This window comes from Caloenas nicobarica, chromosome 3 (assembly GCF_036013445.1).
Source record: "Caloenas nicobarica isolate bCalNic1 chromosome 3, bCalNic1.hap1, whole genome shotgun sequence".
In the NCBI taxonomy this organism is placed as follows: Eukaryota; Metazoa; Chordata; class Aves; order Columbiformes; family Columbidae; genus Caloenas; species Caloenas nicobarica.
In genome coordinates, this window is record NC_088247.1 from 66,216,800 (window position 1) to 66,232,267 (window position 15,468).

Sequence of the window (15,468 nt, forward strand, 5' to 3'; positions counted from 1 at the left end):
GGTCAGTATTTGGACTGGGAGATAACACAAATAAGGAACAAACAAAAAAAAATTGGCTTTTATAATACAGTGACACCTCAGTTCGGCACATTCCTTGCAAGTGAGATAGTTCTTTCTCATGCTTTTACCTGGGTTCTGCAGTATCTACTACCTAAAAATACCCAAATAGGTATATTAACATCTGTATTATTTCTCCAAGAACCTTATCATCTTACAAATATTCACACTTTCCTGTGTTCTAATTGCCTCAGAACAGCATAAATCTGAAGTAATTTTCTCCCTTGATCAACTACAGTGACGATGATGGAGCTTCCTTTGACTAGTCGAAGGCAGATGGATTTTTAGAAAAGACTTTAAACACTAAGATTTTTTTCTACTTAATCCCTGCTATAATCAAGAAAAAGCTACATTTCTTATTTTCCCAGATGTAATTATAATACGATCTCTTCTTTAGCGTGGAAGTGACATTCAGATCCAAAGTCCCTGCATCTATGGCCTGCGTGAACCCTACCAATCTACATCTGAGTTAACAATTCTATATCCATTTAATACTCTTCCCCCATTAAGGATTTTTTTGCACTGGCTTACACACAATTATAATGATCCGACACAATTATAATATTATAATGCCCCAGTATACCAATCCATATGGCTGTAAAGTTTACCCTAGTTTTAGAAACACATCAATTCCTCTACCTTAAGACAGAATTTTTCTGAGCTTCAACAGAAAACTTGATACATGCTATATGTGAACACATATCGCTTTATAACAGAGATATGTATACAGAAAATCATTCAAGGGGAAAACTGCAGTGTTAAAGCATTAAATCAGGAAGGAAAAAAAAAAAAAAATCACCAACTAACCTACCTATAGGTTAAGATACTGACTAGATTTTTTTTTTTGTAGAGCACAAAATAGTCCCTTGTCTGAGGGCATTAGTCTGATTTCAGCTGATAGGAAGCAGAGACACTTCACAAATAGCATTAGTGAGATAACTTTAAGAGAAAAATGACAGAATACAGAATAAGATTAGTAAATCAGTGACACCGCTAATATCAGTTACTATGCAAGTGCTGAAATGTGCATTCTAAACTTCTTATAAAGAGAAAAAACTTTCTTCTTCAACTGCACAATAGATCTTAACAACCTCTTGATTTTAAAGAGTGCTCAGATCGCTACTCCTTCCTCTCCTCCAATCTTTGGTAGCAGAGCATCTAAAAGATACTAAGAGTAGTATATTCAATGAGACCACCCTTTTTCATCAAGTTTGTGAAAGACAGAAAGGAAAATAAGAATTACACCAAATACAATTTTACAGTTTACCATCTTCAACAAAACCCTTATTAAGAGACTTTCATACTATCTGCTCACTGACAAGAATCACTTTTCATATCCTATATGCCTTTGCTGAAATTTATCACTCTTAAACAGATGTCATGAATTTTCTTTTTTGTAGCTCTAGTAGACGTTTCTTGACTATGAAGTATCATGTACATATGTTAATAAAATTCAAAATGTTTATTGAGTACCCAAAGAACTTGTACAGACTAAGTGGAGTGAATAACATCACTAAGACAACTCTTCGAGAAGAAATGTAAGACTAGTTACAATTAAGAACGTCTTGCAATATGATATTCTCTTTGCCATTGCAAAGTTTCTGCTGATGTGAATGAATATAGCAAAGTAACACAGTGCAAAGATGCTCTTGCCATTCTTGTTCAAGTAAACAACTTCAAACTAAAAAATAATATTCTACCTTCATGTCTTTTACATCAATCTCTCATCTACACAACTAGATAGCTTCACAGCACATGCTTACTTGTGAAAGATCAGCTCTTAAAGGAAAATGGGACTAATGTAAAATCCAAAGAATCAGAAATAGCTGTCAACAGGGAAAGATCCTTTCCTTACCTGAATTAACAATAACAAAAAATAGTCCTAGTTACTCTTGGTGACTCCTGATACTCTGAATAGGTTTTAAAATTATATCTGTTTAGCTCCCATTATCAAAAGATTAAAAAAGTCCCTCTCATTATTATGCTATTTTTAAATACATTACTGAAAATACAAAGAATGACATTTGGGATCCATTTTTACCAGTTTCAAATTGATGAGCCAAAGTTTTGAGTTAGGGGAACATGAATCAAGAAAATGAGTACTTCAAGTGCTGGCTGGCATAACGTATCCTTGCATGTGTTCAGAACTGCTGAAACTGTATTCTGAGATAATTCTGCAAAAACTTGGCTTATTTTATAAATACTTTCTATAGACAGTTTATTCTATCATTTTCCAACTGTGCTTAAGTATCACCTGTGCATGCCATATTACAAGCTTCACTACAGTATTCCTGTCTTGCCTTATGCAGGGTAAGAGTACCTTAACTTCATAAATAAAGCAATTTAAATCACTGAAATGACTTGAAGAATGGTATAGTACTCCACTGAAGCAAAGGAATCTAACAGAATCTATTCCCTTGAGTTTGTAATAACGATGGGAAGCACTATATATAAAAATGAAAGTGCACCAATATTTCACAGAAAAAGGCTTCAGCAAAGAAATCACATCCCTATAGCAAATGAAGGCTACGTTTCATCTTTGTAATCTTTATGGACGTAGCTTTCTGTTCAAATACAGTACCGTGAAAGATCAGAATCACAGTCTGCTTAAAAACGTAACGAATACATCCAACAACTTACTAATGCATAAAGTTTTCAAGTAAATGTGCAAGCCTAATATAGTGCGTTGTCTGCAAAGCTACCTGAAATATTTTTCAATATGTATGTTACTTATGCAAATAGTAAATCAGCTTCTTCAGGTGTTAGAATCAACACCTTTCATCCCTAGAGCAAGCTTTAAACAGGCATAAGCCAGAACTGCTGCCCAAATGCCCGGCCCCTGTCATCCTTCTGTCCCATTTTCACTCTTTCCTTTGCATCAGCAGAAGTTAAACGTCACTACTATGAACTGCATCAGAGAACTGGTCTGAACCCCAGGACCGCTCCTTTCAGCACACATTGGTTTATGATGGCTTAATCTACAGTGAGAAAGCCTTCACTCTAACTCCGAAAGATTTAAAAATTCCTACTGGCAAGATAAAGCATACTGTTCTGGTAATATTAAGTCCCTTCTGAGTTTCTGAATACAGCTAGTTTGGTAATATTTGTCTGCACACTACATTGATAAAATAAGAAATAGAACAGTTCTAACTATAAAAACGATGCAACTGAAGACTGTATGACAAACTTTTATTCTTAAAAAAAAGTTGTTAGAAATTGATGGTGTAACACATATGTACAGTAGCCAATTTATTAATGTTTGAAAAGTATTAACAAAGATGAAAAATCATCAAATAATACATTGTTTTATACCACTACCAACTAAATTGTTTAACATCTCTCACCTGGCAAATTACCATCATACTAATGAGCAATTTAGCACACTGCCCATCCCAGTTTAGAAAGACAGATTAACTTTCAGTTTTAAAGAGGCATTTATCAAAATGTAAAGCTACTGCCAATATGTGTTTGAGTATTTATGTGGTCTGTGACTGAAGCCTTTTCAAACTGCACATATCAAAAATAAAGAAAAGCCCTTAAGTTCACAAAGTATCCTTATAGTTATTTTGCGTGTTTGGACTTCCACACAGTCATATCTGCCTGACCAGAATACTACTAGTAGGTGGTGCAGCAGCATCAGTCAAATTCTTTGAGCGAGAGTCTGCCCATAAAGGTAATTTTACCTTAAACATTGCTCATCTCAACTCCTGAGATACGTTCCAGTAATAAACACATCAGCAAGGTCTATTACAAAGAAACAGTTATTTAATGCATACCTCATTACATCCTAACGGCTACTACTTGCACAGTAAAGAATCATTCATTCAAGTCCACTTTTTGAAAGGGCTACCTTCATTAAGCTCATAGGTTGTTTACTATCCAGAATAAAAGTTCCAGTAATTGAAAAACTGAACCATGACACAGCATGAAAAAATACCCCACCTCCCAGAGGGAGAGGGCAGCACACACGTGTGACTTGCTTCCACGTTCAAAGGCATGCTGACGCTTCACACTCGTGTCATTCTCATATTTTCATCCCTTTGGGGGAAGCAAAAGGGGTATTGAAACTTGCATGTTAACGCTTTAATGTTATAGACCGAAATTCTAATCAGAGCTCAAAACATTTCTCCTACCAAAGGGGCATTCATAAAACAGAATCTACTGTTGGATCCTATTGTGCAAGATAAAAACAACTTTCTCCGAACAGAGTGAAAGGATGCGTTCAGACACAGAATTTTAACAAAAGTTATGTTGAAAGCAGTTGGTGAAATGCACTTGAGTGGAACAAATTGAAAATCTGACATTACCCTATAGCCAAATCTTTCACCACCAATTTAAAAGATACATGAGCAGCACAGTAGGTGAAATGGGAGAGAAGAGCATTACTAATTTACCTAAGCAGCCAATTCATCTCAACAATTTAACAAGAGGTTCTACTTCAATGTTAAGCCATCAAGACAGAAAGTCCCCCTCATCCCTGTTAAAAACAGGTAGGATTTTTTAGAACAACAGCTTTTTACTTTTCGTGCAACATTTCTGGACTTTGAGTCACTAAAAACAAATAACCACAAAGTACTTGAACACTACCACTACCTATTCAGAGTACCAAATATATTACAAAAGAAGACAATGCAAATATTGGCTTAAGTTTTGGCTTCATGCATATCTGCATTTTAAAAAGCTAAAATCCTACTGTATATTTTTACAGTATATCATGTTCCACCTTCTAGAAGTAGTAAGAACATCATAATAATGACCATGAGAGGGTAAATATAAGCTTGATGGTACTGCAGTGAAATAATTTTATCTTACTACCTAAAGAAGGTGAAAGGCAATTTTTTACAACCTAGTTTCATTTCAATTTTATTGAACTCTCTACAATATTCTGTGAGTGCATGCACATACACAAGCACGCACAGAAAAAGTGGTATCTACAAACAGTTTACACAAATATTTACATACAAATGTTATTTACATAAACTAATGTGACTGCATGATTTTTGACGTAAAAACCATACGCTTCTTGCACATTAACTGTTGCATCGGTCTTACAAAAGTAATATAAACCTTTTGCAACAACTAGCTAAGCACATACCATAGCTGATTCCAAGTTTTTAGAGCTTGCATGTTTTTAAAAAAATACAATACCTAGAACACTGTTATCAAACAAATATGCTTTATTGGCATCTAAAAACAAAATGCACCCAACATTAAAATGTACTTTTTCATTTTTTTAAACCCACTGCAGTACGAGGAACAAATCACAAACACTTACTTTAGAGAAAACAGAGACTATAGTGTAGATTTTACAAAATCACTTTTAATCTCTGTATTATGCTCCTTAAATAACACGGGTCATTTCTTTTTCTGCCGAATTGAAGGAACATAAAATATCACAGCTTTGTCTATACTTTAAAATTCTGCAGCAGCCTAAAAACACGGACAACATACACCAGCACCTGTTTTCAAGTATAACAATTTCGATAGCCAACCTAAGGGTATTATCTAAAAAATCCATTTTCTTCCATAGGAAGTCTTTGTTTGACAAGCTGTTATTTTATCTTTGTGAAATTAAAAGCAAGTGGGGGCAAGTTTATGCTTTACCAGAGAAATTAAAAAAATGTTTACCTACCATGTTCAAATTAAGAACAGTGTTCTATACAAGTCAGTTGTACAGTTATTTAAGTGAAAGATGAACATGAACATCAGATTAACTTAATTCTGGCAGACAAAAGTGAACTGCTACGGTCCAGTCAGCCATTTATCTATTACAGAGAGATGACAACTTTACAAAAGGTATCTTTTACCTACTGAGTGATGATTATGTCCCCTCAGTTTCTGTGCTTTCTACCACTGGTGCACTTTCTATATCAGCTTCTGTGTCACTCTTCTCTTTGTTTATCTCGACGGAAGATGTCAGTTTTTCATACAGTTCTGGATCGTCCTGCACCTGTGCAGTTGGTGGCTGACTTTCTGTCTCTGTATTTTCACCATTTACCTGGGGCATATTATCGGCTTTGCGTTGGGAAGTAGCCCCATCAAAATATTCAAAAACCCGTGGATGCGGAGGGGGGATCCAGTTGTTTGACATTCTGTCTCTTCCAAACCTGTTCCCATTAATTTCTCTGCAAAAATTAAAATCTCTGTCATCCCTATCCCTCTGTCTTTCCCAGGGTCTTCTGCGGTCATCAAAATCTCTGTGAGCATCTTGTTCAAATCCTCTGTTCCAATTGGGACCACTTCTACTATCAAACCTATAGTTTACATGCCGAAACCTCTCCCTGTCTTCATGGAAGCCTTTAGGTCCACCATAAATAGGGAAGGCATGGTGCTCTCTTTCATCATAATCTCCTCTCTGTCCCCAGTGCTTGTCTGAATTGAAACCAAAATGGTCTCTTCGACCGAGGTTATCTATACCTGGTCTTCCAAAATTTTCTCTCATGTCTACATGTGGTCTTGCAAAGTGGTCTCTTCCATCTACTGGAGGCCTTCCTATACCCTCTCTTGGATCAACTGGTGGTCGTCCAACAGAATCTCTGACATCCACTGGAGATGGCCTGCTAAGATTATCTCGGTTTTCCACTGGAGGAAAGCGATAATCTCTGTCTCCTTCCTGCTGAATGTTATCGCCTCCAAGTGGCAGTCTTTTCTCTGGATTAGAAATGCCATCAATATTTTGTCTTCCTGGTGTTCCAAAAGGTCTTTCTGGTTGATTAAAAATATCTGCTGAAGGAAAAGGACCTCGAGGTGGTGGGTGAAGAGCTGGATCAAGGATTGCTGGAGGAGGAATACTACGCTGCGGTGGCATTCCTGGCTGCATTAACGGAAACCTCGGTCCAGGCGAATGGGGCATTAGGCCTGGACGGATGTCTATGAGAGGCATTCCTGGCATCCTTTGACTACTAATATTTAGATGAGGCATGTTTTGAACCCCAGCAGGATGCTGCATTGCCAGGAGTCCAGAACTATTTGAAATATTTGGTGGTGGCACTCCCATAAGTCCGGAACTACTTGAAACATTGGGTGGTGGCATTATGAGAAGCCCAGAGTTGCTTGAGACACTGGGTGGCTGCAGTCCTGCCAGAACTCCTGAGCTGCTTGAGACATTGGGTGGCTGCATTCCTGTCAGAAGGCCAGGACTGCTTGAGACACTGGGAGGATGTACTCCAGCTAGAAGCCCTGAGCTACTTGAGACATTTGGTGGCGGTTGCACTCCAGCCATAAGTCCAGAGCTACTTGAGACGTTGGTTGGCTGAACTCCACCAGCAAGAGAAGAGCTACTGGAGACAGTGGGTAGCTGCACCCCTCCTGCAAGACCAGAACTGCTTGAAACTGTTGGTGGCTGCACTCCTCCGACAAGTCCGGAGCTGCTTGAAACATTGGGTGGCTGTACTCCTCCTGCAAGTCCAGAGCTACTTGGGACATTGAGTGGTTGCCCTTCTCCAGTAAGCCCAGAACTGCTTGAGACGCTGGGTGGTGGCACTCCTCCAACAGGTCCAGAGCTACTCGAGATGTCACTCTGCACTAAAATGCAGCAACAAGAAGAGAAGTCAACAGAAAATGCCAGTGTAACACATAGCATTCAAAACAAAATGCAGCTTAACCCATGTTCAGTTAATGCATTCAGTGATGATACTGCTGACAAGGTCTGTCTCAGCTTCTATAATGAACATACGTAATTTTAATCACATTGGAGATAAACAGACATTATGTCACAGAAATGAAGGTCTCTACACAGTAAAGACTGTACTGCATCTTAAAACTGCCAAATCCTACAGCCAATTTATGCAAGGGAAGTATTAAAATCTTCAAAGTAACTCTATAAATGTTATACTATCCTACCTTCTTCTGCTTCTTTCCACTGCCACTTGTGCAGTAATAATGCACTTTTAACAAGTTTTCTAAAGGGCTCCCAGTCTCAGCTTTACTTCTGAAGTTTACAGCGAAAACATCCCTGAGCATAAGCTGCTAGACATCAATGATGAAATGATGATGAAGATGGTTCCCACCACTCCTCCAACTTAAACTGAAAGTGATACTCTGCCTAAAACTTCCTACTTTGTAGTTGTTAGTGCAATGGACTATGATCTGCAAAAAAACCCTCACAAGTATGATGTTTCCTCCGTGCAACTGTATCAGACAATAAAGACATTCCTTACCAGATCTACTGTTCTCACTGGAAGAAATCTGAAGGTCTGTAAGATGTGATCCCTTTTCATCTGATTCTGGTTTGCTGATGGGTAGAGGATTAAAAACACTTCCAGCAGATAATGTTGGAGTAGCTAGACTGCTAGCAACTGTGCCAACTGGCAGAACAAGGCTACTAAAAGGAACATCCTTCATCGTTTCTTGTGCAATCGGTAGTGGAGGCTGTACTAAAGCTGTAGAGAAATAACAGAAGTGTATCACAGTAGTCATATATTCAAGCCTTCAAGATTAGTCTTGGCAGATAAATAAAAATAAATTAACTACCTTAAGTGTTACATTTTTTAAATAATATTTTCTTATCCTCAATCAGCACTGTAATATTTAATTTTTTTGTAGAGACCATGAACTGCAGGCAACCTAAGCAATCCGTACTCTTTAACAGATATTTTTAAATGTTAAATGAATACAGTTATAAGGCTAAGCAAAAATAAATTACTATAAATTAATCAGTTACTAACACCAAACAGCTCAAGCAACAGATACATCTGTTACAGACAGATTCAGATATTGAACTATGCATACAAATAAGAGACTAAGGGGAGACCTCATCACCATCTACAGCTTCCTCACAAAGTGGGGAGGAAGGGCAGGCACTGATCTCTTCTCTGGTGACCAATGATAGGACCCAAGGGAACAGCAGGCAGATGTGCCAGGGGAGGTTTAGGCTGGACGTGAGGAAAAGGTTCTTCCCCTAGAGGGTGGTGGAGCACTGGAACAGCCTCCCCAGGGAGGTGTCATGGCCCCAAGCCTGACAGTGTTCAGGAAGAGACTGGACAGCACCCTCAGACACATGGCGTGAACTGCGGGGTTGTCATGTGCAGGGACAGGAGTTGGACTCGATGATCCTTGTGGGTCCCTTCCAACTCAGGACATGCTGTGATTCCATGATTCTCAATACCTGTTCAAACCAGCTAAACAATAGCTTCTGCGTTGCCAGTTTCCATTATATAGGATTAATTTGCTTTTGATTAAATAACAAGTAATATATCAAACAATTAAGCTTTTCATAACAAACTACTATGAGAAGAATCAAACTTACGTGTTGGAACAACTGGTGGGACAACAGGTGGGGGGACAACAGGTGGGGGGACCACAGGCGGAACTGGCGGAGGCATAAAACCTACACGGAAAAAAAAGACAAATTATTGTAAGGGGAAAAAAAATAAAAGTTTTGCAGTAAAAGCTTGCCTGCATTATTCATCCTGAAAAACTGCATCACTGAAGACTAGCAAACAACAAATGTATTGGAAGAAGCAATGGTGGTTATTGCTTTCAAAAACAATCCGATCTTTATATTATCTACATGTGCATTTTAAAGTGATTTCTGCCAACAACAGCCGAGGAAGAAGAGAGTTTCAAAGTTTTCCAAAGAAAGGAGATTCATCTTAAGGATTTTAAAAATCTTCATTTTTATCAAAGTCTTAAAGAAATACTGCTGTAATTTCTATTCTTGACAGAACACACTGGTGAAATAATGTTAAGTTAGACATAAGAAATTTCATACTAGATCAAAATTCAAGATTCAAAGGTCAACTGGCTCAAACAGTAACCAGTATCTGATGGAAAACTATACAAAACATGATGTACACAGAAGCATACAAACTGAGCATACTTGTTACATACTCAACTTCATTTTTACTAACTCACCTGGAGGTGGCTGTGAAGGGTTGAAACTCGCTCGCAAGAAGGGTGGAGGAGGAATTGCGCTATAACCAGGAGGAGGGACAGACATTGTGACAGGAAATGCAGGTGGAACCAAGCTAACAGCAGGCACAACTGGAGCTACTGGAATCTTTTTTCATGGAAAGAAAAAACAAGCATCTTCAATACTTAACCATATTCAATGACATTAAAAGAGGGATAAACTGATTCGACTGCAAATAATGTAAGCACTAAACGTATTAAAGGTTTTGTATATATTCTGAACACCCTGAAGAATTAGATTGCATTCTGAAATGGTACCTACACTACAGGTAAACAAGGACATTGGAAGAATCCTATGTTATCTTTATTCTAAAAAGAACAAAGTACACTTACTCAAGATTAAAAATTCACCTATGGGAGAGAGGTCAATGTAGAAAGCAAGAGAGAGAAAAGGAAGGAAAATGTAGATAGAGTGGCAATTTGAGAGCACTTAGAAAACAGTGATTCTGTTCTCATTAGAAAAAAAACACGTATTTTACAACAGTACTGAAAAGTTTGGTTTAGTGTATGTAATTATAAGGCTAATAGTCGTGATGAAATTTTGAAAATTACTTAATATTTCTCAAACTTCTGTTTGAGCTACCTGTTTTGACACAGTGTAGCATAATTACAAGTAATTAGCAGCAAAATAAAAGCAATATCTATGTATATTTAAATATATACTGATCACAGTACACACTAGGAGATAGTTGAAATACAAAGATTTTACAACTTCATAAGAAGGATTTAAAGATTTTGACAAAAAGCTTTTGTATTTATACTTCATAAACATATGTAGTGTAGTATACTCAGGAAACATTACACTGTATTCTCCCAGCATTCCACAATACCTTGCTACTGATTGGATGTCACAAAAATTCTGTTTTAGCAGAAGAAAAACAAAAACACACAGCAGAGAATCAAAGACCCTCATAAATTACTGCATATAGAGTGCAACAGTTGAATACTTGAATAACCAGGTCTTTTAAAGATGTGACCCGTTCCTATGAAAACCTGCCAAAAATTACTGAGAAAATAATTAAACTTATATTCAAAGCTGCTAAGAGGAAAAGCAAATAGGTAGAGGTGCTTTGCTCTATAAGCAAAATACTTTCTGCAAGCTCGTTTTAATTTATTCTTAAACTAATGTGCCTTTTTAAATTTTTTTTGCAATTGCTCTGTCTTCAACATTTAAGCCTTCATTCAAGATGTTACACAAGTTTGGGATATGTTGTGCATGAAAATAAAGGTTTTTCTCAACCATAGCAACTGAGTCTACTCTACAATACTTGAGAGGTAAACCCACATGGATGCAGAACTTAAGTAGTTTTAAGTACTTTAACTCAACATTAAAAGTTCATCTGTGTTGAATAAAAAGCTTGCCCTCCAGTTCTGTGGGGCTTTTGCTAACTCAGACCAATACAAACCTGCAGCATAGTGACTGGTTGTGTATAAGCTTCTGCCTGCGTTGTAACCACTGTATTCTTATCAGCTGCAGGACTCTGCGTGGTTTGAACATTTTCTTTAGCAGCTTCTGAGCTTCTGGCTGTTTCCCATTCTTTAAAAAAAAAAAGGTGTATTTTTAATATAAAAAGAAAACTACCTGCAATACTCCAATTATTTCTGTATACAAACTGACTTTTCAAAACTTGACAAGTTTTTTCCACCCATCATTCTGTTAATAATTTGTAATATAGAGTATGCTCCAGTCTTCTAAAAACTGCTGTTGTCAACGTATCTGTGTTATCAGCCAGCTGCTCTACAATGACAGAGAAACCTCACTCCCATTTCTTCCTTCCACTACTTCCTCAAACAGTTTTGTATTTCAAGTATAAAACAGTGAATGTATTTCAGTAATGTCCCATGTTTAAATTTTTCTGTCATTTATATTCAACTTTTACTGAAAGCAAGACTGCATTTTGACCTGAAAAATTATCATTGCTATTATAAAACAGTCTTAATCTACTGCTTACTTCAATGCAGTCCAGTCATTCGGTGCCAGATTTGTTTCAAGAAGACACAGTGGTCATCTTTTACAAACCTAACAAACCCTTCAATTAACTGGCTTTCAGAGTAAGGTCTAACATCACTTGCTTTTGTGTCTCTTCGACTTTATGGAGCAAATACTTTAAGATTCACCTAAGCGGTGTAGATTTGGACAAGTTCCAACCCCAACTTAAGACTTACACCTGAATATAACATCTTTCACAACCACAAGCAGATCATAATTTCTACACAAAATGATACTTTACATACTTGGAAACAAATGCACAGCAAATTCATAACTGTTTTAAAAAATGCTAACCTTTATTAACTTCCTTAAATTAAATCCCCTTCGTCATTCTTTCCTCATTCTCATGACAATCAACTAGTTACTCATCTACAAAGACAATCTAGATTTCATGATTAGAGTGCCATTTATATTGTAAACAAATAGCCAGTAAAATTTATGTAAATTGAAAAGGAGTATGTATTACCTAAGCAATAAACTTCCTGAGGATTTGCAATTAGGAATATAAACACATTTTCTAACTATCAGAATCACTGTTAATGTCTGTACCTGAATTTACTGTTTCCTGGTCAATCATGCCACCTTCAGCAAAGCCCTCTAAATCATCCAATTTTACTTTCTCCCAAGGAATATATGAAACTCCCAGATCTACATCCCAGAACTGCTTGTATTCCGTTTTCACACCTTTATTCAGAGCCCAGGCAATCTGAAAATAAAACCCAACCACATAAACCGGTTAAATCATATAATGTGTGAACAGAGTATTTCAGATAATTTCCTTCATGTTTCTGTCACTGCAGATCAATCTTCAGTGTCTATTTATTGAAGTCTTAACAAGTTTTTCATTTTAGATGAACCTGTAGGAAGTTCACTTGGCCTCTGCAACAGGTATGTGGAAGGTTAATTACATCAAAAAGGTTAAATTTGTTCTACATTAATTCTAACCTATATATGGGGAAATGAAAAATACAGTATTTCAAGGACTCAAAGCATCAAAGAAAGTAGAAAAAAACCACAGCATTTAATCATACACTTAACTCTGTAAGAATACTATCAAATTTAATATTAAGTGATCCAAATGGTCAGGTGAAGGACTCAGGTTGTTTACAGTCTTGTATTCATATCACTAGCACATACATAAAACATTCTCCAAGTATTTCCTAAGTATAAAGTCAAAATTTCATTTTACTATCTCTCATATTGCCTGTTAAAAGCTGCATTTTACACAGAAAGAAAACAATTTACACCTTATTGCTTCATTCTTCTATTCCATATCGTATATTCAAATTAACTGCTGCTAAATGACAAATCATATTAAAAGTGAACTGTATTTGAAATGGACAGCATCTTTAGATTAAAATCAACTCACCTTAATAATTTTAGATCCAATTTTATAGGACCCAGAACTAAGTTTCTGAAGAGCACGATACGCATCTTGCCTATGTACCATACAGACATAAGCACAACCTCTTGGGGGAATCATCTACGGAAAAAAAGCAGCAGTTGTAAGAAGTAGGAAAACCCGTACTTAGATTGTGTAACTACACGAGGTGAATACCAATACTAAAAAAGGAAAGGCTTACACTTAAAACAACCGTTACCTTAATCAGCAATATTAACAATTTTTAGCATCAGCAAAACCTAAGAGTGATATTGGCAGAGTACTTCAGTTATAATGTTTTCAAGAAGCAGCAGCAAGCATGAAAAATGACATGAAAGATTTGAACAACATGGAGCAGGCAAGAACTGGGAGCTATGCGATACTATGACAACTTCTTAAGCTCCGAATTCACTGCAAACTCAGCAACAACCTTTCACAGAGGCACAAACTAGTGATTCAAAGTATCTTGCATTTTTGAAGAGTAGAGTCTTCATTCCTGAAGCGCTGTTTCCACTAGCTTTAATGTTTTATTTAGGAAAGAAAAATATGATGCAGTATATAATCTTTGGAAGTTTGCAAATCATGTATGGCAACTACTTAATTTAGTTTTAGTCAAAAATATAGTTGTGCCTTTGTGTTTAGGAACACACAGTAACATAATGAACAAAAATGTTTAAGATGACAGATTTTAATGCAGTTCTTATAAAAATATGTTCAAGGTATACGGCAATGTTATCCTAGGTACTTAAAACTTCATTTAATGTGTAGGATGAACTATTTACAATACGGTTTGCCTCCAAAATGTAACAGGCACTGGGACATTATGGCTATTACGTTACTTTTCTTTGAACTTTCTTAATTGCTAATACCTGCAAATCAAAATGAGGCTTAAATGTCAGGCTATGGGGGTTTTTTTGACTTGCGAAGCCTTTTAAAAGATTCTGTAACGCCACAAAAACTATTCATCATTCATTATATATTTGAATATATTAACATGACAGGAAAAATAGTAAAATTATTATCTGAAATGAATGAAATTGCATGAGAAGCACTTTGAAATTGCTGGAGCAAGATACAGAAATCAAAATTTCTCTCATGTAGATATGTTATTTTAGGAAAAAAATACTTTCTCTTGAAGCTGAATTATAGGCAACAGTGAAGTACAACTCTAAATATTCAAATCTAAATTACTCTAAATCATGAGAAATATATCTCCTAATTATAAGTACCTTTTTAATCACCACATTTTCAAATAAAGACCTGTTTACAGTACAATTTCTCTTACTCTAAATGTTTTATCCACATTGATTCCACTTAAGGAACTCTCTGTATTGAACATAACCAAGAACAATGCAGATACACATCAGTTTGTGTCCATTAGTCCAAGGAAAATGATAGCTGCCCTGTGCCACATCACGAAAAGAGAAAAGACATTTTTATTTGTTAAGACCCTGGTTTAAAAAAAATGTCTGAAGTGTTAGTACTAGAGAAAAGCTATTTTACTGCAAAGTGTGCTGTCTTGAATGCTTCAAAAGACAGTACATGGAAACCAACAAGCAAATATGCTAGCCAGTTTTTAAGAAGCGATAAAAATCAGTCTCCTGAATACAAGCTTAAACTGCTAAACGGAATTCAGAGGCTAGTCTGTAATCCCTGAAAATGCATCACAACATGCTTACTTACATTAATTGACTCTATTTGTCCAAATTCTTCAAACAAGTTAGTTAAATCTTGCTGTGTAGCCTTCTTGTCTACTTGACCTACCCAAAGAGTAGTACTGCAAACTGTCAAGAGACACAAAATATTAGAATGTTAGCTTATAAACTACTCTATGGCATGGATATAAAATGCTTTGTAATTACACAGAAGTGACTGATACAAAAGCAAGAATAGTAAATCTATTACTTACTATACAGAGATTAAGTACATAAACAAAGATGATAACGGGTTAAAAGACACCAAACAGATGTTCAGTAAGTGTTCATACTTTGTTTCATTTTCTTTTAAACAAAATAGTTGTTTCAAAAGAAATGAAAAAATAAAATTCTGTAGATTATCAGATAAGGTAATCTGCAGTAGAAATTACTTAGAAAAAAAAAATCTATTCCATAATCCATAAAAAACATGC

The 15,468-nt window shown here is 36.2% G+C and overlaps 1 protein-coding gene across 5 annotated transcripts in view; it reads right to left on the reverse strand.

Annotated features, from left to right (window-relative positions):
* The window catches only part of SCAF8 (SR-related CTD associated factor 8), a 178,705-nt gene that overhangs the window by 119,106 nt on the left and 44,131 nt on the right, over nucleotides 1-15,468 (reverse strand). For 3 of the 5 annotated variants that reach the window (XM_065631393.1, XM_065631391.1, XM_065631394.1), the window contains 8 exons: nucleotides 15,024-15,124; nucleotides 13,329-13,442; nucleotides 12,509-12,665; nucleotides 11,376-11,506; nucleotides 9,913-10,057; nucleotides 9,305-9,385; nucleotides 8,217-8,438; nucleotides 3,378-7,581 (listed from right to left, as the gene is read on the reverse strand). In XM_065631393.1, coding sequence (XP_065487465.1) covers nucleotides 5,879-7,581; nucleotides 8,217-8,438; nucleotides 9,305-9,385; nucleotides 9,913-10,057; nucleotides 11,376-11,506; nucleotides 12,509-12,665; nucleotides 13,329-13,442; nucleotides 15,024-15,124 — 2,654 coding nt within the window. In that variant the 3' untranslated portion in view covers nucleotides 3,378-5,878. Of the gene's footprint in view, nucleotides 1-3,377; nucleotides 7,582-8,216; nucleotides 8,439-9,304; nucleotides 9,386-9,912; nucleotides 10,058-11,375; nucleotides 11,507-12,508; nucleotides 12,666-13,328; nucleotides 13,443-15,023; nucleotides 15,125-15,468 lie in introns of those variants that run through there. The other 2 variants (XR_010605937.1, XM_065631392.1) reach the window with 1 other exon arrangement.